This window comes from Sus scrofa, chromosome 14 (genome assembly GCF_000003025.6).
Source record: "Sus scrofa isolate TJ Tabasco breed Duroc chromosome 14, Sscrofa11.1, whole genome shotgun sequence".
NCBI lineage: Eukaryota > Metazoa > Chordata > Mammalia > Artiodactyla > Suidae > Sus > Sus scrofa.
In genome coordinates, this window is record NC_010456.5 from 100746588 (window position 1) to 100773633 (window position 27046).

At 39.4% G+C, this 27046-nt stretch overlaps 2 protein-coding genes across 5 annotated transcripts in view; one reads left to right on the forward strand and one right to left on the reverse strand.

Moving 5' to 3' along the window:
• Positions 1-2329, forward strand: part of LIPM (lipase family member M) — a 32879-nt gene extending 30550 nt beyond the window's left edge. For all 4 annotated transcript variants that reach the window (XM_013983531.2, XM_013983529.2, XM_013983533.2 and 1 more), the window contains one exon: positions 234-2329. In XM_013983531.2, the coding sequence (XP_013838985.1) occupies positions 234-503 (270 nt within the window). In that variant the 3' untranslated portion in view covers positions 504-2329. The remainder of the gene's footprint in view (positions 1-233) is intronic.
• ANKRD22 (ankyrin repeat domain 22) lies at positions 1368-25825 on the reverse strand. The gene is made up of 6 exons (XM_001928460.6): positions 25490-25825; positions 12701-12892; positions 8681-8788; positions 6409-6486; positions 3107-3205; positions 1368-2830 (listed from the first exon to the last, which is right to left on the reverse strand). Exons 1-6 carry the CDS (start codon positions 25508-25510, stop codon positions 2753-2755), a joined length of 576 nt encoding a protein of 191 aa, XP_001928495.1. The 5' UTR covers positions 25511-25825; the 3' UTR covers positions 1368-2752.

Genomic DNA, 27046 nt, shown 5'->3' on the forward strand with positions numbered 1-27046 from the left:
ACTGTACGGCGCAGGGAACTCCCACCAATCACTTGGGTTAGACCATGATAGAAGATAGTATAAGAAAAAGGATGCGTATAGGTATGACTGGGTCACTGTGCTATACAGCAGAAATTGACAGAACACTGTAAATCAACTCTAACAAAATAAAAACGAAAAAAGAAAAGTAAATTATAAGTCTGGAAGTCCAAACGTTATCTATAATTAAAAACGATTCCTTTTTTTTTTTTTAGCCAACTCCTGTAAGGTACAAAGTTAGAGACATGACGGTCCCTACGGCAATGTGGACTGGAGGTCAGGACTGGCTTTCAAATCCAGAAGATGTGAGAACCCTGCTCTCCGAGGTGACCCACCTCATCTACCATAAGAACATTCCCGAATGGGCTCATGCGGATTTCATTTGGGGTTTGGATGCCCCTCACCGTATGTATAATGAAATCATACATCTGATGAAGCAGGAAGAGACCAGCCTTTCCCAGGGAACTTTCGGTGTCAGCTTGTAAAGTCTCTGATACGGACAAGTCTTAGGAAAAACCTCATGGAAGATATGACCGGAAAATGGGGCCGGGATCTACAGATGGAGGATTTTAAAGATTTCCAGCATTGGAAGCCTAGCTTTTAGTAGAAGGGAGATAGTGAAAGGAAGGCAAAGATATAATATACATTCTTTCAGATTAACTGCCCTAGAACTGACATTTAATTTTCTTTCAATAAATTAAACTACTCGTGGAGTGAACATAGGTTTCCTGTGCTATTATATATTCTGCCATCTTAAAGGGTAGGTTTTACGTGACAGCTAAAAATTATCTAGATTTTCTTTATGTCATTCAGGTAAACCTCCTTAAAACGTTTTTTTCTATGAGCCATTTTTTTGGAGTAACAAAGTGAAAGGACAAATTGGGACAGAGGCAGAGGTCTTGAATCTCTGGATCGTTGTTGAATTTGAGAAAATAGTCTAAACGTTTCTACCTTATTGCTACAGAAACATAGCACGACCTCAGGAAGCCACAGTGCTTTAACAAAAGAAGAAAAAGAAAACTCAATGAATAATATAGAAGAAAAGGCCAAGTTTTATAGTTTAGTGTCAGAGAAGATACTTTTGTAGGATATTTATGAGGTTTCCAATAAATGAACTATGCATTGCGTAAACTACCCGTGTGTGTCAGGACCTAAATTCTAGTCCTAACTCGTTTGAGAGTTGACAGCTTGTTGCTAGGAGACCTACTGGCTACAAATGTCTGGCCCAGCTTTCTGCCTTCAAAAATTAAAAGCTGGGAAGAGAGTTTTATAATGTTATGAACATAATGAAACAAATCATGTATTTTATCCTTTGCTCTTGACAAAGATACTGTTAGACAATCACCTCAACTTATTTACAAACATGAATTTATTTCTTTAGAAAAATTGTTGTATTTTCACACAGCTTCAAAGACATTTTATTCAATGATAAATTACATGGTATGGTTATTTTGCAAAACGCTGACATCACATCAAAGGTAAACTGGTACTGTGTTGAAGGTATACCGATGTGTGAAGTTCCTTTTTTTTTTAAAACTTCCCCAGAGTCACCTGATAACTCGGTTCAATATGAATGGATCTTAATGTGTTAGGAGATATTTAAGGGCTTCAGAATCTATATCTATACACTGCTACTTCCCTCACCAAATATGTGCCTTAAGGCTCTGTGCACAGTTCAATAAATATTACTGGATTTTATTTTTATTAGACCTTTGTTCTGTTCAAGGATGGTAAATCTTTCATGCTTAGACTGTATTTGTTACTACCCATGGTGTGGTTTAGTCCATGTCTAAAGATGTTCATAAGTCAGTCTTGCTTTGCAAAATCTAGTCATTTTAATATGCGATTATTTCTGCTCTGTCTCCCTGACAAAGCACTTAAGACAAATATTTCCATATTCACGATCTCTCCTATAGAAGTATAATCCAGACACCACCTCATCATATAGCTCTATTTCTTATAAAGAAAATCCTTTCTCCCAACAATTTACACTAATATTAATTTTATCAACAACGAATACACCATACTAACAAACTTAGTCATGCCTTGCATTCCCAAGAGAATTATACAGATATTTTTGAACAGTTTGATAGTTACATAATCTTGTTCAAAATCAAGACGGCTCTTGTTTGTAAACTGACAACAAAATGTCTAGAGGTATGCTATTACACTGGCTTTCTGGAAAGGAGTACAAAGCCCTGACTCATGGCATTTGCCGATTTCTATAGAGAAAACTGATGGATGATTTTGATAAAGTTGTTTCACCAAAGGAATATTTACATAGGACTCTCTAAACCTACACACATACACTCACCATTCTGTACAAATGTACATGTTTGATTATTCCTCTGATGACTCAAAGGAGCATGGAAGGAATAGTTTGTCTCCTGGGGCAGGATGTGGACAGGACAACCTCTTTATAAGAGCAACACAACGGAAAAAGGAGAACACGGATAATGCTGATCCTCTCCTTCAGGAGAGACTGAGTTTGAAAGATCCTTTTTTACTGGAGAATCCAACAGCTTTAGGATTTCCCCTGGAAAGAATATGACCACGGTGAACTCCACTGAGCGAAAAGAGTATAAATACAAAGTTTTTCAAAAATGTTATCCATGGTAACCATCATTCTCCCCATAACATGTTGGCCTCCAGGTTGAGGGGTCCAGAGACCAATAGTCCAAGATGGAGATAGAATCCAGACCTTTTTCTGCTGCTTCAGATGAGGCCACAAAGATTAGGTTGCTTTCCTGAGCATTAATTCAATCTGGGAAAATTTTAATCTCCGTGCAATATCCAGGGAACTCTCACCATGCTGAGGAGAAAAAGAAATTATAGTTATTTCTCTCCAATAAAGTCAAATGTCAATGCAAAGTGACTAGTAAACAGTTCAGACCGATTGACTCAGGTTTGGTAAGGGCTGCAAATGTCATTCGGTTCTAGCAATAATAGAACTTGGCCCCTTGGCCCCTTAAGAAGGATGCATATTTTGCTGTTTACTTCAGAAGCTATTATTTTCCATCCACACAAGGCCAAAGTTAGAAGGTTATGCGGCTGGAGGGACCCCAGGCCCTAGTGCACAGATCCTTACCTTATTCTTTATCCTGGGGTCTGCATGGGCTTTAAGCAGCAGAGGGATGAGAGTCTGGTTTTTCATTTCACAGGCGTAATGCAGCGCAGTGCAGCCATACTGAAACACAAAGGACCAACGCTCAAGTTCATCGGTTGAAATCCTTACACACTGTAGCACATGGCTTCCTTAGCAAGTACTTTTCACATCCTGTGTACAGCTAAGCCAAATAAACAGTCTGCAAACTATCTATATGCAACCACATTGCTTGTACTTAAAAAGTCTTTTCTCTCTCCACATGTAATTATTAATGTCCTATAAGCCATTCATATCTTCCCTTCTTATTTTCTGTTCCAGACCAAAGAAATTCAGCTTATAAAAGGCTGGTGATGAATTATCCCAAGGTTTCTTTGTACAATTCTATATGTCTGGGCCATCATTACTTTGATCCTGTTGCCATTGTTTCTCTTAGTCTCCACATGGGTCTTTTTGCAAGTATCATTCCTCTAAGGTTTTTGATCAAAATTCCTACAGTGATTCTACTGCATCACTTAAAGCTGGGAAAGCTGAAGAAGGTGGCTGGTGCTGAGACTGTTATAGCACGCCTACCAGATCAGGGCCGGCCCAATATTGGCCTTCCATCTTTCCTTTGTCATAGCTCATGTATTATACAGTAGTGTGTCTACTGTGTGGGTCTAATTTAAAGCATTGACTACAGGTCAAAAGAAATTGATAGCTGGAGTATTTGTGCCCAACATTTTGCTTTTCAAAAATCAGTCAAACAATTATGACTTTTAATAATAATATTCAACAAGTGAAGAAATAATATCCTTGACTGTTAAAACTAACAGAATTAACACTAGATCTTATTCCCCAGAAACTCTTCTAAGATCATAGGAAATAATGCTGCAATTACTTATTTGTATTAAGTGATAATATAGTAAATGAAGCTCTGCCTCTGAATTTTTCCATGTCAAGTAAAGAGAGACGTTAGCTAAAAATAGACTCTACAGGAGTTCCTGTCATGGCTCAGCAGTTAACAAACCTGGCTAGTATCCATGAGGACTCGGGTTTGATCCCGGGCCTTGATTATCGGGTAAAGGATCCAGCATTGCTGTGAGCTGTGGTGTAGGTCACAGATATGGCTCAGATCTGGCATTGCTGTGGCTGTGGCTGTGGCATAGGCCAGCAGCTGTAGTTCAAATTAGACACCTAGCCTGGGAATCTCCATATGCTGCAGGTGTGGCCCTAAAAAAAAAAAAAAAAAACAAAAAAAACAAAAAAAAAACCAAAAAAAAAACCACAATCTACTGCATCACTTAAAGCTGGGAAATAGATCTTACTACTCAGATAGTTTCTGAAAAATAGTGGGGAAAGAGTGTGGCTGTGTGTGCATGGGTGTGCCAAGGGCTGTTGATTCTCTATTTGGAGGTGGAGGGAGACACAGATAACTAGAAAAATGTCCTAAAGAAATTTCAGTCACAGACAGTTTTAAACCTTTTGAATGTAAATAAAAAGACCAAGAAAGACCTGTAACAAGTCTTTTACTTAGTTTTTAAAAACATCTAATACATTTCAAAGTTATATAAGGAAATGATGAACAGTGGTAGTCTATCCAAATTAACCCCCATATTTTGTTTGAAATAAAAGGAAAAATATACATTTCATAAATGTATTCTTGTGTGTGTTCTTCCCCCCTGGCCACACACACACAAAGCCACGTCCATTTAAACAATGATACCAGAGTTTCCGTCTTGGTGCAGTGGAAATGAATCTGACCAAGATCCATGAGGTTGTGGGTTCAATCCCTGGCCTCACTCAGTGGATTAGGGATCCTGTATTGCCATGAGCTGTGGTGTAGGTCACAGACACGGCTTGGATCTGGTGTTGCTGTGGCGCTGGTATAGGCTGGCAGCAACAGCTCTGGTTAGACCCCTAGCCTAGGAATCTCCATATGCCCCAGGTGCGGCCCTAAAAATACAAAAGACAAATAAATAAATAAATAAGGCAATCCACACACACAAAAAAATAAAATAAAAAATAAACAATGATACCAATATAACAAAACAAAAATGATGTAAATAATTCATAGAAACAGGGTTAGGGACATTTTCTCTATCACAGAACAGTGGTAACACACATGCCCACACAGACAGACACATTAAACTAAATCAGGGATCACAAACAGAATATTGGTTTGCTTAGGATCAAATTTCAAATTGCCTACTTTTTCCAATAAAGAACTGGGAATCTGATAAGAACAGATATTACACTTAATCTTAGCTGAGAAGCGACTGATGCAAACTATTGCCTTTGGAATGGATAAGCAATGAGATCCTACTGTATAGCACTGGGAACTACATCCAGTCACTTATAATGGAGCATGATGGAGATAAAGGGAGAAAAAGAATGTACATATGTCTGTGTGACTGGGTCACTTTGCTGTACAGTAGAAAACTGACAGAACACTATAAAGCAACTATAATGGAAAGAATAAAAATCATTAAAAAGAAATCTGGGAATCTAAAATTTTACTTCACCAGTATAAGCAAATAAAATTCCTACAAGTAGACTTTTGATCCCTTTACGATCATTTAAGAATGCAAGATGCGTGTGGAGCAAAAGGTGAAAACAAAACCTTATATTTATAAACAGGAAGAAGTTAGTTGACGTTACTCCTCCTGTTATACTGTACTTATCATTTGGATTTTGCTTTGACATTAGACCTTATCTTTTGTTAGTTGACAGGTGGGGACCGTCTCACCAGTGAGTTGGGATCTTGGCTGCAGCAGCAGCTCTTAACATTTCATTGAGCACTTAACTATGTGCCAGGCACTCTGCTCAGTGCTTTACATGAAGGGACCCTAGAAATAAGGACCAGCAATGTCTTCATTTTACAGAAACTGAGAGTCAAGTAAGTTTAAAACTCACCAGAACTCACAAAGGTAAAAAGTGCAAGCCTAGGTTTACACATAGGCATTCTGACTCCAACTTAACTACTGCGGGTGGGATTTTGTAATCAGGGTCACCATTTTGCTCAATGTCTCATCAGTGGTGCAGCAATTTTTTTTTTTTTGAATAGTCCATATTCCATAAAAGTGTTATTTCCATTAGTTTAGTGGAAGTATATAAACAGTCTCAAGTTCACCTGCCTGGCAGTGAAAAGAAGAGAGGGAGGGAGGAAAAAAGAGGGAGGGAAGGAGGGGAAAGTAAATGTACAAACATTTCTGAAAATAAAGCAAACGACTTTATAGATGACCAATACACTACCTCCAAAAAACATTTTGAATGTTATTTCAAAATGATTAAAAATATAAACTTACGCAATCTGTAGCATTAACTTCAACACCAGCTTCAAGTAGCATTCGTACAAGAGCCTCATTCTGCTTCGTCTTTGATACCTGTTACAAACAGCAAGCACAAGAACAAGAGAGGTTTATTTACAAACCTTGTCTCCATCTTACATCTGGACTATTCTAATTAACACCCTTCATTTTAATCCCAATACCCCTACGCCTCTGCCATTATTTTACTAATGGCTTATTCTTCACTACCCTCTAACTCTCCCGAGGACAAGGACTACACGTATCTTGTTCTTTATTGTATTTCTAATACCCAGCTTGGTGTCTGGCATATTGAAGGTCCATAATAAATATGTGTTGAGTGATTGAACACATGAATGAAATTAACGAGGCTCCTTAGGAATTCCGTGGTGGCCCAGCAGGTCAAGGATTTGGCTTTGTCACTGCTGTGGCTCTGATTACTGCTATGGCTCAGGTCCAATCCCTGGCCTGGGAATTTCTGCATGCTGTGGGCATGGCCAGGAAGCAGACAAACAAAAAAACTGGACTCTTCAGAAATCCACTTTTCTTGCCTAGTGCTCTGAGATTCTGACTACAGGACACTTTGAGCATCCCTCCAACTTCCCATCGCTTTAGGGAGCATGGTACTCCCTGCCCAAGTGGGCATGTCCTGCAGTTCAGCCCTTTACCATTTAGGAAGCCCCTCTGGCCCCAGTTGTCTCCTCTTTGCACTTCTCTCTTTTGTCAGCATCTAAACTGCCCTTTTCCTCCTATCCTCTGATGTAACACAAGCCTCTCTCGTCCCTTCCCCTTTAATTTCCTCTCAAGTCTCTTATCCCTTATACATCACAAATTTACAATTTCAGGCCCCATGGATTAATAAAACAGGTGTACAATTAGAGCTGAGTTAATCACTGTAATTCATATTTTTGCCCAGGCCTCCAGCTTTAAACATTGGAGCGTCTTAGAAAGCAAGGTTGGGTGTCAACAAATTCTGAATGAGCCTTGCTAATCACAGTTGTGATTTTTTTTTTCTTCATAATCCCTAAAAAGGTTTGGCAAACAATGATAGATTCTCCTCCACTCCAAAACTACAAATATTTAAATGCTATGCACTAAGTATAACAACTTTTCAAGGACTTTTCATGATATAAACAGATTATGTGTTTATCAGTGAATTATAGTTTTCTCTCTCATAAATCCAGGCATCGAGATCGATGTATCATATTTAATCATAATTCTTTAAAGTTTATAACATTTAATTATCCAAGAAGATAATAACATTACCTACTGGCAGACTTTGTTCTGGAACTTATGGTAATAAGAACAACTAACACCCATAGTCTATTAGCAACAAGAGAAGGGCATTAGTCATTTAACTGGAGTGAATTATGCATCTGTGGAGTCACTTCTCAAAGGCAGAACTAGTCACAAGAGGAACCAGATGGAAAAGTCGAATGAGTCAGTGCAAACATTTCACTATATTTGGGAGTAAAAAAAAAAAAAACTCAAGCTTCATCTTCTATTATAATATAACCGCATTCCCATACCAACTACACATCTTTCTTTATGGAAGCAAATTGCTGCATGCCTTCAAGCATGAATGAGTAAATCTATCAAGCTTAAAGGTGGGTTTCAAATTCTCTATAAGATCTCCTGTGTTTGTAAGCTTCTTGATGCAGATCTCCTGGGATCTGTTTTTTAACTCACACCAGGGTGGAATGATAAAAATCAGGATCTCAGAAAGATATGTACAAAGATTTAAACTCCTCTTACCAAAAAAAGAGAAATTGGAGAAAGAGGAATTTTTTAAAAAGTATTCTGGATTTTTGCTTTTTCTTCAGATGATTCTTAAGATTAATTTTTCTAAATAAACATTGCACAAATTATTTTACTATTGACTGATTTACTTGGCTACCTTTTTTCTTACTTTATCAATCATAGCATGGCATATATGTTGGAAATGCCATTTATAGAATACAAGTCAAAAGCTTATTTTGTTACTACTTCTTTTTTCCTTTTTTCTTTTTTTTCGCTTTTGGCCATCCCATGGCATATGGCGTTCCCAGAGCCAGAGATCAGATTTGAGCCACAGTTGCAACCTACAATGCAGCTGCAGCAACGCTGGATCCTTTAACCCATGGTGCCAGACCAGGGATCAAACCTGCGTCCCACCTCTCTGGAGACGTCAACAACCCCATTGCGCCACAGCAGGAACTCCTATTACTACTATTGACCTCCTATGTTATTGATCTACACATTGGCCTTGTGCTCTCACAAGAGCTGTACTTACCATGAGGAAATACCCGATAAGCAGGACAGGCATCAAGAGGATAATGAGTAGATAATCAAAGAAGGTAAATCTTTTCTTCACAGCATAATGCAAGCAGGTTCTCTCTTTCTACAAGATGAAGAAAAGGACCCTTTACTAATAAAATACTATGTTTTGAATTGCATATTTTTAGATTTTCATGTCAAAAAATGCAGTGAGTGCTTTTTTTGTTTTTGTTTTTGTCTTTTTAGGGCTGCACCCAGGGCATATGGAAATTCCCAGGCTAGGGGTCAAATCAGAGCTGTAGCCACTGGCCCTACACCACAACCACAGCAACGTGGGATCTGAGCCAGGTCTGTGACATGCACCACAGTTCACACCAAGGCCAGATCCTTAACCCACTGAGCTAGGCCAGGGATCGAACCTGCATCCTCATGGATACTAGTCAGATTCATTTCCCCTGAGCCATGACAGGAACTCCGAGTCTGTGCTTTTTACTTTTGTGGTACCATAGCACCTCCTTCTGTGGTGGATGTCTAATTAATAAGCCCAGACTTTCATCAACCAAAATATTGAACAGAGTCTAAAGAAAAAGGCCCCAGAAAGCCAAAAAGTGAAATGTGCACTTTACAAAGCACCAAAAGGTGGATTCTCACACTCACTTTAGTTTGGGGTCAAAAAATACATTGAGATATACACATCATGGGACTAAATTTAGTATGAAAAGTTATAGCTACTCCTTAATCATTTATGGTACACAGTTATTCATTTGGTGGTTTGTCTATAGGAAAATTTTAACCACACAGCTATTTGTACGTGTTCCCTCATACACACAGACAGTGCTGGAAGGATGGAAATAATTTATTCTTCAAATGGGTGAGTATTTGTCAGGTGGTAGACAAGCGTCTAGGAATTATCGGTGATAGAGCCTCGGGGCTTCATAATCAAAGATAGATGGAAACATGCAGAGACAAGTATAATGCCAAATAGGCATGGAGATTGGCATTCTAACCACATCCATGAGAAGAGAGGGAAAGTCAGGGAGAGTTTCATTTCCACTGTTTTTAAATGAGAATACATTTTGTTTTTCTAATAGCAAAGTATACATGTTCTGTGTAAAAACTAGACAACGGTATAATTATAGAATTTAAAATCACCATTTTTAGAGATCCTGCTGTGTAGCACTGGGAACTATGTCTAGTCACTTCTGATGGAGCATGATAATGTGAGAAAAAAGAATCTATACTTCTATGTGTAACTGGGTCACCATGCTGTACAGTAGAAAATTGACAGAACCCTGGAAATCAGCTATAATGAAAAAAATAAAAATCGTTATGTAAAAAAATAAATAAAAATTAAATCACCGTTATTAAACATCCCAGAGTTAGTTGTTAACATTTTGCTATATCTTCATCCAGTCTTTTAAAATGCATCTATGTGGAATTTTAAAATGTAAGATTATACAACATACACAAAATTGTATCTGCTTTTTAAATCAAATGCATAATTTACTATGCATTTTTCACTGACGAAAATTTCTTGGCATTTCTATTGTAGCTCAGTGGGTTAAGGACCCGACGTTGTCTCTGTGAGGATGTGAGTTCCATCCCTGGCCTCCCTCAGTGGATTAAAGATCCAGCATGTCTGCAAGCTTCAGCATAGGTCACAGATGCAGCTTGGATCCAGTATTGCCAGAGCTGTGATGTAGGCCTCAGCTGCAGCTCCAATTCGACCCCAGCTTGGGAAATTCCACATGCTGCAGGTTTGGCCATAAAAAGAAAAAAAAAATATTCTCATTGGCCAAGAAAACAAAAACACCACCACTTTCTGTGTAATCTAGCCAAGAAGAAGACCTGGTTTCGTGAGGGAGAGCAGGAAGCCTGGTCTCTATCAGGTTCCTAAGAACTTACTTATATCTGCTTTTTTAAAAAAATTAACATTTAAAAAATTAGCATTTAGAATCTGTGCATTTTCCTATGCTATTTAATATTTTTAAACACATAACTATAATGGCTGCACAGCTTACCACTGAATGAAGTTATTCTAATTTATTTTGCCAGACACTACCTGTTGAACATTTTGGGAAATTTTAATTTTTCATTTTCATGTATACCACTGCTTGAACATCCTCATGTATAAACCTTCGTCAATCTTTCTAAGTTTGACCTTAGCAAAAGTCTCAAAAGATACAATTCCTGGCACAAAAGGCATTAGTGTTTTTCATACTATACTGCTAAATCGTGCTTCAGTAAAATGATAATGATTTATACTTCCTTCCTGATCATCTCTGATTTTCGGTTTAATCCTGCTCAGACAGACAAAAAAAAAAAAAAGTATACACACACACACACACACACACACACACACACATACATGTTTTAATTTAATTTACTTTCCGTACAATCCATGTTCTCTTTTAGCCATGTCCATGTGTACCAACACCAGAGCTTTTGGTTGTTGTTGTTTTAAGCCGCACGCTCAGCATGTGTACAATTCCCCAGCTAGGGATCCAACCTGCACCTCAACAGCAACCCAAAATCACTGCAGTGACAATGCTGGATGCTTATCGTGTTGAGCCACAAGGGACCTCCTTGTTGGTTTGTTTTTAAGGCCTCTGGTTTTTTTAGTATTTCTGAAGATCGCTCATAGATTTAAGAAATGAGATAGCACTGGTTCAAACTATTTATGTACAAAGATTGGTATTGGGGGAAAATAGAAAAGATTCAACCTTTAAAAACCATTGAACATTTTAAAAATAGAAAATCACAAACCAAACACTACTGACAAAACCTCTGGTAAAGCACCCACTAAAGTCCTTCCCATAATTTCCCTGAGCAGGCTGGCTTACTTAGGCTCTGTGCAAAACAGAGATGGGGTACCTCCTTAGCCCCGTCTGTGTTAACAAACCTCCCCCTCCCTGGGCCTCCTAACCAGCAAGTCTCCTGAGAGGGTATGAACACAGAGATGGCTCTCTTGGCCCCGACCTCTCACCGCCAGGCCGGACATCTGGCTTCTCATCTGGGAGCTGGAGCAATCATGACACATTCTACTAAGCTTTGTATCTGTTAGATTCAGATCAGCCAAGACTTGCTTTTCAACGCAATCACACACAAAAATAGGAAGCACGAACAAGAAAGGCCAGTAGTGATCCATTTTCTAATCCACTGTTAGTTCACATGAGCTGGTCTTCAGACTGACTCAGCAGGGGCCAGTGGGGCCCTGCAGGCTACGTTCCCTCACTGGATGTGCTTGAGCGGATATAGGGCGTTCACAGTGATGACGAGCAGTGGTTTGTTATATGTACTGGGTGTACTTTAAATGTTGCCTTCACTGTGCTGCAGATACTGGATGTTCCAAAGAGGTTCTGAAAAGATGCTGACAGCTCTTCCTTAATCCTGAAGACTCTACGTCAGCTAACAATGCATCTTGAAGTATGCTCTGTGTGCCTTTCTGTCTGGTTTCAAATAGCCTCTGGTTCATGAGCATATCTGTTCTTGGCAAATTTTTGGCTGAAATCCTTTTTTTCTAAAGCAAATTATAGGACCTTCTAGAGATCAGAACATTGACATAGTAAGTAAAAATCTAACTAATGAAATAGGAGAATTATGACCAAATAGCACCACCAGGTCAATACTTTTTTTCCCCAGGAAATCTTTCCCACTACTTCTAATAGTCAAAAGGAAAAAAAAAAAAAAGAATAGGGAAAGAAGAGGAGCAAGGAAAAGCATTGGGAAGAGGAGGAAAAGAAAGGAAGAAGCTCTATCCAGACAAATGAGTGAACCACTCCTTTTTTTTTTTTTCTATTTTTTCAGAAACACAAGGAAAAAAATTACCCACAAAATCCACAAAATATGCTTGCTTATTGAACTATGTTTTGTTTTGCTTTTTCAGATAATATGGCCTCAGTATATGTCAACCAAAAAAAAAAAAGTAAGCCAAAAAAAAAAATTGTTGGTATTAGGAGCTACAAACAATCAGAAAATGATATTGAGTACTTCCACTTATGGGAGGAGAAAGGGATTACCACGATCATGGCCTCACCTGGTTTTTGAGGTTCACATCAGCGTTTCTCCTTAGAAGGAAGGAAACCATCCTCAGGTGCCCTCGTCGGCAAGCACAGATGAGGGGGGTGTCTCCATTAAAGCCGTCTTGAACATTGATAAAGCTTCTGTCTTCCTTTACCCACCGCCACACTTGACCCAAGTCATTCTGATAGGCCGCCTGGCAGATAGGCTGGAAAACAAAAGGGGGTTTCGAAATATGGGAAAAATCAAACCACATCAAGGAAAATCATCCCCCAATACCTTAAAATTCAATGTTTTCAAATTGTAATACACTGCTCTGTAGATGAGATTTTGAGTCTCAGTCATGCCGAGGCTTAAGTCTAAAACAAGTCTAAGTCTACCAGGAACCTCTTAGGATTGCCTAAATTGCTTGGCACTCAGGAACACTCATCCAATGGACGAATGAGTGAGTAAAAGGATGCACTATTGTTGATTCGACCCAGTAAGGAAATCGTGTGTTGGGGCCATGGATGGTCGATGCCTGTCAGAAAAGCAGGGTTTTACTCAAGTTAAAATCGGCATTGTGGAGCCATTTAGGGCAGCATCAGGTAAGGAGACAAAAATGCATGGCCCCCTGTACTCAAGGAATTCCACATAGGGGGAAAGACTTATTTTAGACGAATAATATACAGCAATTAGATGTTTTTTATTTTAGAAAGCATTACAAGGATCTTTGCAAAGCACGATAGGAGTTTAACAGCAAGGCTTGAGCAGACCTCATCTTTCTTCCTTTCTCCCTTCCTTCTTTCCTTTCTTTTTCTTTCTTTCTTTCTTTCTTTCCTTCTTTCTTTTTCTTTCTTTCTTTCTTTCTTTCTTTCTTTCTTTCTTTCTTTCTTTCTTTCTTTCTTTCTTTCTTTCTTTCCTTCTTTCTTTTTCTTTCTCTCTCTCTCTTTCTTTCTTTCTTTCTTACTTTTTCTTTCTTTCTCTCTCCCTCCCTCTTTCTTTCTTTCCTTCCTTCCTTCCTTCCTTCCTTCCTTCCTTCCTTCCTTCCTTCTTTCTTTCTTTCTTTCTTTCTTTCTTTCTTTCTTTCTTTCTTTCTTTCTTTCTTTCTTTCTTTCTTTCTTTCCACCTGCACCCATGGCATATGCAAGCTCCCAGGCTAGGGGTCAAATGCCACAGCTTGTGGCAACTCTGGATGCTTAACCCACTGAGTGAGGCCAGGGATCAAACCCACATCCTCATGGACACTATGTCAGGTTCTTAATCACTGAGCCATGACAAGAATTCCCTCTGTTTTATTTTTTAATGGGTAATTACTTTTCCCCCCTCTGCTCTCCCTCTGAACTCTCTCCTTTTTTCAATACTTCATGTTTAGTATCTCCCATCTGGGCCCTCCCTTACTGCTCCCTCTACAAAACAAAACACTTTTCAGCCTCTCTCTTCACCTGGCTAACTTTTAACTCAATCCTTCATATCATTTAACTTTCATTTTATGGAGTTCCCATCATGGTTCAGTGGTTAATGAACCCCACTAGCATCATGAGGACGTGGGTTCAATCCCTGGCCTCGTTCAGCATTGCAGTGTAGGTCACAGACATGGCCCAGGAACCAACATATGCCACAGGTGCAGCCCTAAAAAGACAAAAAAAAAAAATGTCCTTTTATCTAAGTCTTTTCTGACTCCAATGTTCATTCAAAGCAACTGGCATAGCTCTTTTCATAATTATTTGTAATTGTTAATTTTAAGGTAGTGTGATCAGGAGGGGTTGAGGCCACAGTGAATGAAAGAAGGCTCTGAAGTTCAGGTTATAAATTCTACGTGGCTAGAAGCTACATCGTTCCGTTCACCACCATAGCCCCAGCATTGAACGCAGCATGGGGCACCTGGTAGGCAAATCTTAAATATTTTCAGGTTGATTTTAATTAGATAGTGCGAAAAAAGCACTTAAAGTACTTGGCACATGAATGATTCTCAATTTATGCAAGTTATTATCATTGCTTATTAAGATTAATTGCATTAATTAGCAGTATCTTCCATGAGGTAAAGAAATAGTAGTAGTCAGAGATGGCAGGAGAAACTCGAAAAAGATACGGCCCAAATACAAAGAAGGAAAAGCTTTTTTAAAAAAATTAGAAAATTAAGTTAATCGTGATGTCTAATTTTTAACTAGATATCACATACATGTAATTTGTTGCATGAACTACACAGGCAGCTGGAGTCTATGCTGTTATAATCTCTCAGTCACCACTAGGGGGCAGGGTCATAAAAGTACTGACAAGTCTATCATCAGGGAAAAAACTGTTACATAGATGTAGCTGCAGAGAAAAACCTATTTCACTTTTTTTAATTTGCCGTACACCAGTGATAATTTGCCAGTGATCACTGCTATTCACAGACTCGCACTTGGGAAGTGATGGTCTACTGCGCAGAACTTTAAAATGGGCGGCTATAGAGTTCATTTTTCTGGTGAAAAGTAAAATATCTCCTGGGCTCAGACATCACATGTGAAATCTTTTTAAATGGCCACATCTGTAGCATATGGATATTCCCAGGCCGGGGACTCAATCTGAGCCATAGCTGCAACCCATCCTGCAGCTGCAGCAATGCTGGATCCTTTAATCCACTATGCCACAGTGGGAACTCCCCACCTATAAATTACTCATTTTTCTTTTCCTAAAATTTTAAATTACAATATTAAAAAACTGGAGTTTTCATGTAGTTATCTGGCTTTCCAGCGTCTCTTAAAAAATTGAAAAATTTGACAACATTGAGCTCACAGTTACTCAGAACACCACAGAAATCTCCCACTGTTTGGCTCCTCAAAATCTTTACTGAGAGTTAACTATAAAGAGGAAAAGAAAAGTGGACAGTCTTCCTGCAGGAGTTGCCCAGTCCCCTTTGAGTGCTTTCTCAATCCCATTTGAGCAATTTCACTTAGAGTATTTATCTGATCTTATCTTCCAATCTTTCGTAGACGGCTTCTGTGTTTAGCAATATCTGCTAAAAAAGAAAAAAAAAAGGTTTTAAAGTTTCAGGAAGGAAGATAGAGTTAAGAGAATGAAGTGTAAGAAATGGATTTGATCACTAACAACCATTCAGAGATCAATTTTTATACAGTGTTGGGCAGAAGGCTGAATGCAGGGGCCTGAGAATGTGGTCTGTGAAGACTCAGTGTGATTGGAGAGGAATCTGTGATATGTTTGTTAATGAAAGCTAAGAGGGGGCTAGTGAGTGCCCAGAGGGATGTAGCAAGGTCCAGCCAAATCTCTGCACATTGGTAGGCAAAGTGGCAGCATTTAGAAGAAGAGCTGAAATGTCAGGAACAGAAGAACAGGTGCAAGAAAGGACACAGCCAGAAGAAGCCCCAAGAGGGGCAGCGATAGCTGCCACTGGGTGTCCGTAGGTCTAGACAGTTCCTACACTTCTCTTCTGGGTAAGCAAGGGGCACAGATGTCCAAAAGTTGGGAGACACTAGAATTGGGAGTCCCATGGCATCTAACTCTTAAAACAAATAAATGAGGTGACTTCAATGGACATAAACGTGGGGCGGAGTGGGGGGGGGGAGTGGTTACAAATACAGACACTGGAAGCAAACTTTCTGGGTTCCAGTCTCAACTCCACCAGGTAATAGGTACGTTACTTGGACAACATACTTAAACAATTTGTGCCTGGTTTCTCTCTCCATCTAATTATCATGTCTTCTTTATCAGGTTCCAGAAAGGATTAAGCGTGACTGTATAGATGAAGCTCTTAGTTCAGGTCTGACGCATCATAAACCCTTAATTAATGTAAAGCACTCTTATAATTATTTTTTAAAAACTTAAGGAGCCAGTGAAAATGATGGGCAGAGGTGGGGTTATGAAAGAATAAATAATCACTGAAAGAGAATGAAGAAATGATAGGGTAGGTAACAGAAGTGCAGCCTCATCCTGACTAAACAGAATGGCAATTTGGTTCTAAGGCCAAAGCAGGGGAGGAAAGATAAATATTAGCAATAGAGAGAAATTTGTGTTAGCTGAATTTTTTGCCAGAAAGTCTGAGGTTTGATCTTTATACTTCATGCAAACATGTATTTATCATAAATAAATAGATAGGCATAGATAACTCAATAGACAGCCATACATTTAAATAAATGGGTTAAAGATGTAAGGAAGCAAAATATGCCATCCCCAAATGTGTCTCTTTGGCAGGAGGATTAATTTAGGCTGGTAATTTTTAAGAAACAGAAAGTCAGGAAGTCTTTCTTTTTACCTCCCCCTTAACTGCCTAAAGAATTTAGATAAAGGGCCTCTTCGGGAGTAGAACTATCTCCCAAGGTATCTGCAAAGAATGTGGAAGAAATTCAGCAAAGCCTAGAGATCAGAGTCAATTCTATGTCCCACCATCTCCACAGACCAGCAAACATGTATTTTCCAAACAATTGCTTTTCCATCTTTATATGATTCGCCTTCTTCCCCTTTAGCATCCCAAGCCACTACCTCTTATGCCTTTCAAGTTGCACTGTGGATCCTTCAAGGCCCAGTCATAGTTCATGTTCAAGAAACCTTCTCTTTTTTTTTTTTTTGTCTTTTTTTTTAGGGCTGCTCGCACAGCACATGGAAACTCCCAGGCTAGGTGTTGAATCGGAGCTGCAGCTGCTGGCCTATGCCACAGCCACAGCAACACAGAATCTGAGCCACACCTGCAACCTACACCACATCTCACAGCAGTGCCAGATCCTTAACTCGCTGAACAACGCCTGTCCTCACAGATACTAGTTGGGTTCATTACTGCTGAGTCACAATGGGAACTCCCAAGAAACCTTCTCGATCTATCCTCCAGCAAGAACTATACAAGCTGCTCAGTGGTCTTTTTCCAGCAGGTTAGGTCTAGTTCTTGCTGGAGGATAGATCGAGAAGGTTTCTAGTCTTCCCAACTAGACTGCAGCCTTCCCGAAGTCAGACTTCTATCGTGCTGAGCACATAGAATGTGGATGAAAAACTTGCTGGAGTTCCCGTTGTAGCTCAGTGGGTTAAGGATCCAGTGTTGGCTCTGTGAGGATGCGGCTTCCAGCTTCCACCCCTGGCCCTGCTCAGTGGGTTAAGAACACAACGTAGTCTTCACGAGGATGTGGGTTCGATCCCTGGCCTCCCTCAGTGAGTTAAGGATCTGGCGTTGCCAGAAGCTGCAGCATAGGTCACAGATGTGGCTCAGATCTGACATTGCTGTGGCTGTGGTGTAAGCCGGAAGCTGTAGCTCCAATTCCACTCCTAGCCTGGGAACTTCCATATGTGGCAGATGCAGCCATAAAAAGAAAAGGAAAAAAACACTTCTTGATTGGCACACTGATCATTCACCTGACCTCGCTGAGGAAGTGAGCTTAGAGAAGGGACTGAGGTTTAGAAAGTAACATATCATATGAGAACCACGTCAGTATTTTAGCTCAGGGGTTCAGGATCCTTGGCTAAGTCTTAAAAGTACTTTTAAAATACAGAACCACATCCCACTACTGGCCACTGAGTTGGAGTCTATGTGAGCAGGGTGAGGGCATTAAAAATTTCTTGTGATTCTAAGGCACAGTGAAGCTTGAGAACCACTGCCAAGATAAAAGAAACAAGCCCCCATACTGAAAGTAAAGCCATAATGAAACATCGCAATTCCTTTTTTTTTTTTTTTTTTTTTTGGTCTTTTTGCCTTTTTGAGGGCCGCCCCTGTGGCATATGGAGGTTCCCAAGCTAGGGCTTTAATCGGAGCTACAGCTGCTGGCCTACTCCAGAGCCACAGCAACACCAGATCCAAGCCACGTCTGTGACCTACACCACAGCTCACTGCAACGCCGGATCCTTAACCCATTGAGTGAGGCCAGGGATTAAATCCGCAACCTCATGATTCCTAGGCAGGTTCGTTAACCACTGAGCCATGACGGGAACTCCAAAACATCACAATTCTTATACTAGTATTAGTTAAGTAGCATTCAAAGTTCTTGGAACTTGAAATATTAAGTACAACTTTCTATGCGCTTTAGTTTTCCCATGCGTCTGACTTTGAAAATAGCCAAGAACAGAGTGCTAGAGGCTCACCCCATCCCACTTTGCTTCTCCCTTTTCCAAGCCCTGTACCACAGTTCATGGCAATGCAGGATCCTTAACCCACTGAGCGAGACCAGGGATCGAACCCATGTCCCCATGGATACTAGTTGGCTTGTTATGGCTGAGTCACAATGGAACTTCCTCCAAGCCCTAAAATATAAGTACCTCTGGGTAGCCCATGATCCATTCAGCTTGTTGATGATTAAATAAAATATCCTGTGTATATTATCTAACATAACAAGGTTTAACACTGCTCCAAGGATAATAGACATCACAGCTGGAAAAATACCTGGTATTATTTTAGTAACATAGAAATATTGGAACTGTGTGCACCATTACAGATGTCTCTAGAAGCAAAATTTCTACCCCCACCCCCACTCTCAGTATTGGTTCCCCTGAAATGGATGGAGGGATCTTCTCTAATTGTCACTCCAATGAAATACCACGTGGAACTCTGCCTGAGCTTCACAGAACTTGATAAATTGCCTATACCAACCATCTCCGTAGTTCCACCCATTTAAAATGTTCCCTAACAATTTCCAAGGAGGATTTGTGGTTTTTTCATGCAATGTGGTTCAGGTAAAGAACCTTGTACACTAATGAAATGTCTTCCTAGAAAATGCAAGAAGATATTTACTTCCTCTGCAATTCAGGAAATCCTAGAGAACACAATGCAGGTTTTATTTTATTTAGCCAAGAAATCTCAAGCTTTTCTTTCTGATGACTCATTTCTTCACAGACTGTGATTTGAAAATTTCCTAGTAAATTCTTTCAAACAAACAAACAAAAAAAGCACAAGAGGAGTTCCGGTCGTGGCGCAGTGGTTAACGAATCTGACTAGGAACCATGAGGTTATGGGTCTGATCCTTGGCCTCGCTCAGTGGATTAAGGATCTGGTGTTTCTGTGAGCTGTGGTGGTAGGTCACAGAAATGGCTTGGATCCTGCATTGCTGTGGCTCTGGCATAGGCCAACAGCTATAGCTCTGATTAGACCCCTAGCCTAGGAACCTCCATATGCCATGGGTGCAGCCCCCAAGAAAAGACAAAAAAAAAAAAAAAAGGATTTTTTTAAAAAAAAAAAAGATTGTCTTAGGCCCACTTAGCCTTTCAGTAACCTGAAGAAACTTTCCAGCAGTGGTTGGATTATGAGGAGTAGTAACAATGGAGGGGAAATCAAGGCAGGGCACACACTTATCTGTTTTCTATTCTTTCTCCAACACATTCTTCTTGAGAAAGTGATATTGTCTTCACTTTTTTTTTCCCCCGGGAAGCAAAAGAAGCCTCATTACCGTACTTGAGAAGCTCTGAGGTCGGTGAAGAGGACCAGGAGAGGGCCAGAAAGCCTTTGCCTTCAAGCATGAGGAGAAAAGGTGAGGAAGAATGCTTGCATCTGCTGCACCCAGCCCCTGGAAGGCCTGATATCTCCCTGTTACCTCATACCACCCAAAAGAAAAACGCAGGGCCCAGAGAAAAGAGTAGTGTCACTCTTCTTGTCTCCTGAGCCCAGGACTTCCTGCCAAACTGGCTGCCAAAGGCAGGGAGGACCCTGCTAAACTGACATTATTAAGAATTACTGGAGCATGGCAATGACAAAAAGCAAGTCAACCTTCCAACAACTTTATGAGTCTCTAAATTCTGAGTGGATGATAAAACTTCCTATCACCTGCTCCTAGATGAACTGCTCTCACCAGCCTACCTATCATTCATTGCTCAGGTATTCCAATAGGCCCAGCTCGCCACGATTCAAATTCTCCACACATACGCTCCCTGCCCAGACACTCTCCTCGTGCATCCCAAGACGAGATTCCTGCCCAGCTTGAATGTCATTATCTCACAGGAGACTTTCAGATCAAATATAATGACATATATACTCCCCTCTCAGATACTTTCTCTTTGCTCTCTGGCTTCCTTGATTCCTCCTTTCACTATTATCATTATTTTTTTTTTCAATTTGTATATTCATTTTGCATTAGTAGCTCCAAGAGGTCAAGATCCACTTTTATGTATTTCTCACTATGTACCAGCTGCTGACATGTGCCTGGAATATAGTGTGTGATTGAAAAATGTTGTTGATTAAATACATGGATGAGTGAATGAGTGAATCAATATTTACAAATGTTTAGTTCTTGTTTCTGTTCATACACTGAAGTTATCATTTCCTTCCTGAAACTTGATTTAGGACTGCCTTATCATTGGTGAAATACTTAAAATACACAAGGAAAGAATCAAGAAACTAATTGGGGTTTATGTTATATACTACACATATACACGATATAGATTATAAATATTATAAATATATAATGCCAAAATTTTGTGAGGGGTTCAATATTCAAACAAAATTGATTGAGAGCGTTGATAAGATTATGAGAGAGATTCTTTTTTTTCCATTGCCCTTGTCTTTCCTTTTGCCTTATCGTGGAATGACAAAATGTTTAGTGCTAAGCTGGATCCTATCCAGCCCTCTTGTTTTTAGATATCGAAACTCTGACTCGGAGAAGTTAAATGACTCCCCCCGACTGCCCCAAGTTCCTGGCACAGTGGGGACTAAATCTTAGGGTTTTTGGACTTGCAATCCAATGACCTTCCCATTCATTACATCGCTATTTCTGTCTCCCCTGAGTGTTCCTCCCCCTGGTACCAGCTCCCCCCAAAGCCCCACTCAGCCTAAATGGCTTTCTCTGGACACTGCTCCTCTTTAAATCATGTGCTCTCTTTCTAGGGTAAGGTCTTACTCTCTGAAAAATGAAAAAAAGATCCATTCCTAAAGGATTAACATTAAGAGAGAGAGAGTGTGTGGGTGTGGGTGTGTATGTCTGTTTATAAGTAACTTTAATGACAGACTTTTCCAAAGCTCAAAGGCACACATCACTGTAATATGATTTTGTAGATATTCCTTTTAGAGCTTGTTTCCCCAGCAGACAAGAACAGGACCTAAAGAAGATTCTATAGGTCTCCTAAATAAGAAATCCTGAGGTTTATAAATTAAGTTCTTTGACATCTTCCTTCTTCCTAAATTTCGTAATACTTTGCAATGCAACACCTCTCTTCAGGGTGGGAGTAGAATGTATCTCACTGGAACCTGGAATTAATTGACCCTATTTTTTTTAACGAAGGGAAAAGAGCAATAGCGTATCGTAGTGGGGAAGAATACTGGCAAAAAAGCAGAGTGGTTAAGACAGCTTAGTTTATGGTATATTTCATCGCCATCAGAAAGAGCAGTAGGACAAGAAATTAGCATGTTTGTCAGGTTTGTAAGCAGAATTTCCCTATATTTCCAGATGCAAGTTTGTAGCCAGGAAGTTCTTTTTAGCTACATAACTCTGGGCAAGCTCTTGAAACTGTCTTTGCCTCAGTTTTTTCATTTGTGAAACTGAGGATAGTCATAGGGACACTCTGATACGGTTGATATGAGTATTAAATGAGTTAATACACATAAAATGTTGAGAACACAGCTAGGCACATAATAAGCCTTCATTAAGTGTGTGTTATTATTATAAATAGAATGAGTCAATATGAGTGATAAGGATTTAAATGAGTCAGCCCTGTTTAAAAGTCCTGTCTTACATAGCTGGGAGTGATCATGCCAAGCAAGGCTCTCTCACTGAGCTCGGAGCACCCCCTCCACTGCAGACTTTAGGACTGAATCTGGGAGGCTCCCTTTTCTCTTCTTCTTTCTTAAAAATATACCAGAAAGAACCTAAATACCAATTGGTGAATAAAGGATAAAGAAGATGTGGTACTGGAGTTCCCTTTGTGGCACAGTGGAAAGAAATCTGACTAGTATCCATGAGGATGTGGGTTCAATCCCTGGCCTCACTCAGTGGGTTAGGGATCTGGTGTTGCCATGTGAGCTTCAGTGTAGGTTGCAGATGTGGCTTAGATCCTGTGTTGCTGTGGCTGTGGTATAGGCTGGCAGCTGTAGCTCCAATTCATACCCTAGCCTGAGAACTTCCATATGTCACAGGTGCAGCCCTAAAAAGCAAAAAAGATGAAGAAGAAGATGTGGTACATATATATAATGTATACAATGGAATAATTATTCGGCCATGAAAAGGAACAAATTTTTGTCATTTGCAGCAGCAAAAATGGACCTTAAGGATATTATGCTAAGTGAAATAAGTCAGACAGAAAAAGACAAATACATATGCTCTCATATGTAGAATCTAAATAACAACAACAACAACAACAACAAAACTAAAAAACACGAAAAAGAGCACATGACTATAGAGAATAGATCAGCGGTTGCTTGAGACAGGGGGCAGGGTGTATGAAACAGGTGAAAGGGATCAAATAGTACAAATTTCCAGTTTTAAAATGAGTAAGTCATCGGGATATAATGCACAGCACTGTGACTATAGTAAATAATACTGTGTTGCACGCCTGAAAACAGCTAAGAGTGAATATTGAAAGTTATCATCAAAAAAAATTTTGTAACTATGTATGGTGACGGTTTTTAACTGGACTTATTGTGGTGATCATTTTGCAACTCACACAAATACTGAATTATTTGTACACCTGAAGCTAACATAATGTTATTATACCTCAATGAATATATACATGCCATATATATAAAATAGCATAACTATTAGCAATGCAAGGTTCTAAAGGATAGTAGAATATGCGCCCCAATTTATACCTCTGAAGTTTGAGCGACAGGAAATTGAGAAGCAGATACAAAGAACATTCTATTTAGCTAAAAGCAGGATATAAATTTGCAAAGGTGCTCCCCCTTCCTTCCCTACCAGGAAGGACAAAACTTACCTTCGTCAACCCGGAGAAAGCACCAAAGTAATCTACATAATAACATTTACTAACTAGCCTTATCTTCTACTAGCTCCCTGGCATATTTGCCTTCCCTCAATTTGCTGCCTTAGAAACTCAAAGTCCTCTTCCTTTATCTTGCCGCCTCTCTAAAAATGTATTGTTCTTTTATAAGATGCTATAGGAGCCCAAGGTCTAAGTTCCTCTTTGAGTTACTCAAAAGTAGGATTACTTGTGATACTGAGTTGCATGGAAACACCATTTATCCTAACACTACCTTGGACTATCTTTGATTTAATATTATGAGATTTGAATAATCACCTATGAGCCTCTAGGTAAGTTAGGGTTTTTAAGGCTGTGTCTGTGTGTGTGTATGGGTGTGTGGTTGTTGCATTTGTTTTTAAATATCATAGCATATTCTGCATTGCTTTGTCCCCCTCAATATATCTGTTAAGTGAAACATTCGTTCCACTTATGGGGATATTCTCATGGATACTTATAAATAATTCAACATATGCTGCCTTGCCTTGACTCAACCACTTGCCAAATCAGCACCCCATCAACAAGCAATTATACTACTCACACAACGTCTTTTTTTAAAGTAATTATTGTGGGAGGGTCTAGACAACAGTCTGGCTGCTCACAACGAGGTCCTGAACCAGCAGTTAATAGGGGAAGTTGAAAGGCATAATCTTAGGCTCCACCCTGTTCTACAGAATAATAATCTGCATTTAAACAAGATCTTTGGGTGATCTGTATGCACATTAAAATTTGAAAAGCACTAGCCTAGAGCAGTGTTTCTCCCCGGGTGGGGGGGCGTGGGGGGTGGTAAACTGGTCGCTCACATCAGAATCACTTGGGAGGCTCTTCTAAAACGGTTTCTAGACCCTACCCCAGGCGGAGCGAAACAGACTTTCTTGGGTGGAGGCCCTTGAAACTGCATTTTCAACAAGTTCCTCTCCCTGGCACTTAAGCAATCTAAGGTTTAAGAAAGGCCAGAGTAGCATTTTAGAATATTACCTGACATATGTGAATTCTTCACCAGCCTAAACCTACTGGGCAAGACATACCTAGAATTATAAACTAATCAAAGAGCAAATTGACTACATAAAGGTGCTTGTGCCTACACACACACACACGCACACACACATACACACACAGACACTGACACACAGACACACACACAGCCCTGGCGTTAGACATAACTGCCAATACTGAGAAATCGCCTTTAGTATTAGAAGAACCACCCAAAGAACTTCGTGTAAGCATCTGTAATGAAATGCAGACTGACCGGTTATTTGTGTACGGGAGGAGAGGAAGCAAACCATGAATAACTATGTCATTACACCTCTTAGCCTCTCGTTTAAATGTTACTCTCTTACACTCCTTTGAAACACTATTAAAAATTTTATTTAATTCTGGTAGCTTACTCTCAAAACAGGAAGAAGTATTTCTATATCCATGAAAATACCAAAAGCTCAAAATATGAAAATTATATTCTGTTTTTATCCTTCTTCTATATAGGGATAGTCTTTATTAGTAATAGCTAGAGGTGCATTTCCTTTCAAATTCCAAGCTATATACATACGGTTCCATAAAAGAACCAGGCTTGTTTAGAATCTTTTGCTTCTTTAGAAAATCCAGCTAAGGACAATTTTTACTTGTCCTCAGGATGTTTGACCTCAGCAAACACAACTCCATTAACTCCATTTTCATAAACTCCATTTTACAAATTAACCCGCAAATATCTGGACATCATGACCTGTATACCACATAACGCTACTCATGTCTAGCTGAAGGTTTAGGCTCACAGAAAATTTTCCCTTAAACTATTAGAAATGTCAAAAAGGCTAGACACAGGACTTTGTTTTAACTTCATACTCTTACAGAAAGGTCAAAGAAAAGGAGACTAATTAGCAGGGATAGGAGATTCCATTTGAAGCAAATCAGCGATTTTTAACATCTTTGGAATCTTCTTTCTAGAGAAGTTACATACCTCAGAGTATAGGATTCCCATGCTGGTCTTTCACAGACTTACTTCACCTCTACAACTTCTTGAAGCTTCTGGAGGTATTTCCTATGAATAGTGAAATCCTTCCCAGCCAAAAGAAAGGTCCCTAGGAGCCTAGGTCGGTGGCAAGTTCTTTCTTTCCACCACTTGCGAGCTTTCTTCCAGTAACCCAGGCAGCCACACACCTTCCAGAGAGCCCAACCCAATGAAACAAGGGCATTAGTTTACAGTGTAATGAATGACCCAAGTGGTGTATCATCTAATGTTACAACCCTGAGAAACCGGTTTCTGAGTCATATCTGCTCTGCCAGTGGTAACATGGAAAGAAGGAAGCAAAGATGAGAGGGGAAGGAAAGTGCTCACACTGGCAGGAAGGACTCAGGGTTCAAAACAGGGTACTGCGTTTAGGACATTTCCTAAATGAAATCTGGTTTTCAGCGGCTATTATAAAAAGCTACATGCAAACAATCTTATTTGTTAGAGACATACATGTCTGCATAGGATTTGACCTTTATGAAAAATAATCGTCCACACCATCACTATGGATTCTTGCTATTTTTAAGCACAGATAAGTTTATTATCCCTTGATATTTTTATTAATATAAACAAATTAAAATAATAAAATCAATGTATAAGGTATATTATTTTTTTACGGCCACATTAGCGGCATATGGAATTTCTCCAGTGGGGGACTGAATCCCTGGTGCAGCTGAGACCTATGCCACAGCTTCGGCAACATCGATTCATTGAACCCACTGAGCTGGGTCAGGGATCAAACACACACCTCTGCAGAGACCCAAGCCACTACAATCAGATTCTTAACCCACTGTGCCACACCGGGAATCCACTATGATATTTTATGTACATAAATGTGTTCATAATCACTTTCAAGGGCATCTCTGAGCAAAGTTAGATCAACTCATATTGAAAAAACTAAACTTTTGGAAGAATTAGTCCCATTTACATTCTATTAATTCAATGATCTTAAAAGGTTTAGGTCACAATTATGGTATCACCATATTTGATTTTCCTATGAGCACTTTAACTAAGAAATAACCTTTCCAGCTAATCAGTCTTGTAAATGTAATAAATGAAATTTACTCTAATGTAATAAACATTAAATTGTCTTAAACATTCTAATAGTGTTTTCAAATTTAGTCAAATTATTTTATAATATTCAATTTTAAAATCATAAATCAAAAATCGATTACTCTATTACACATTTTAAATGGAATCACAAGGTCACTGGGTCAAATACATTAGTATGCCAAATCTCTTATACACTGTAAACATTTTATATACCAAATAGGATATAAAATATTCACATATTTTCTCTGAACTCAACACAATCACAGCAAATACTAAACTTCCCCAGAGTTAAAACACCTGCACACACACACACACCCATGAAAGAAAGTGTTCAAGCACCCCCAAGCAAATGGATGTGATTTTGTGATCAGTTGAAGTTCTTTGTGGCCAAGACCAGGGGCCAGGATCCAAGGCCTGAGTCTCTCTTTCTCTCTATATATAATACATATATAT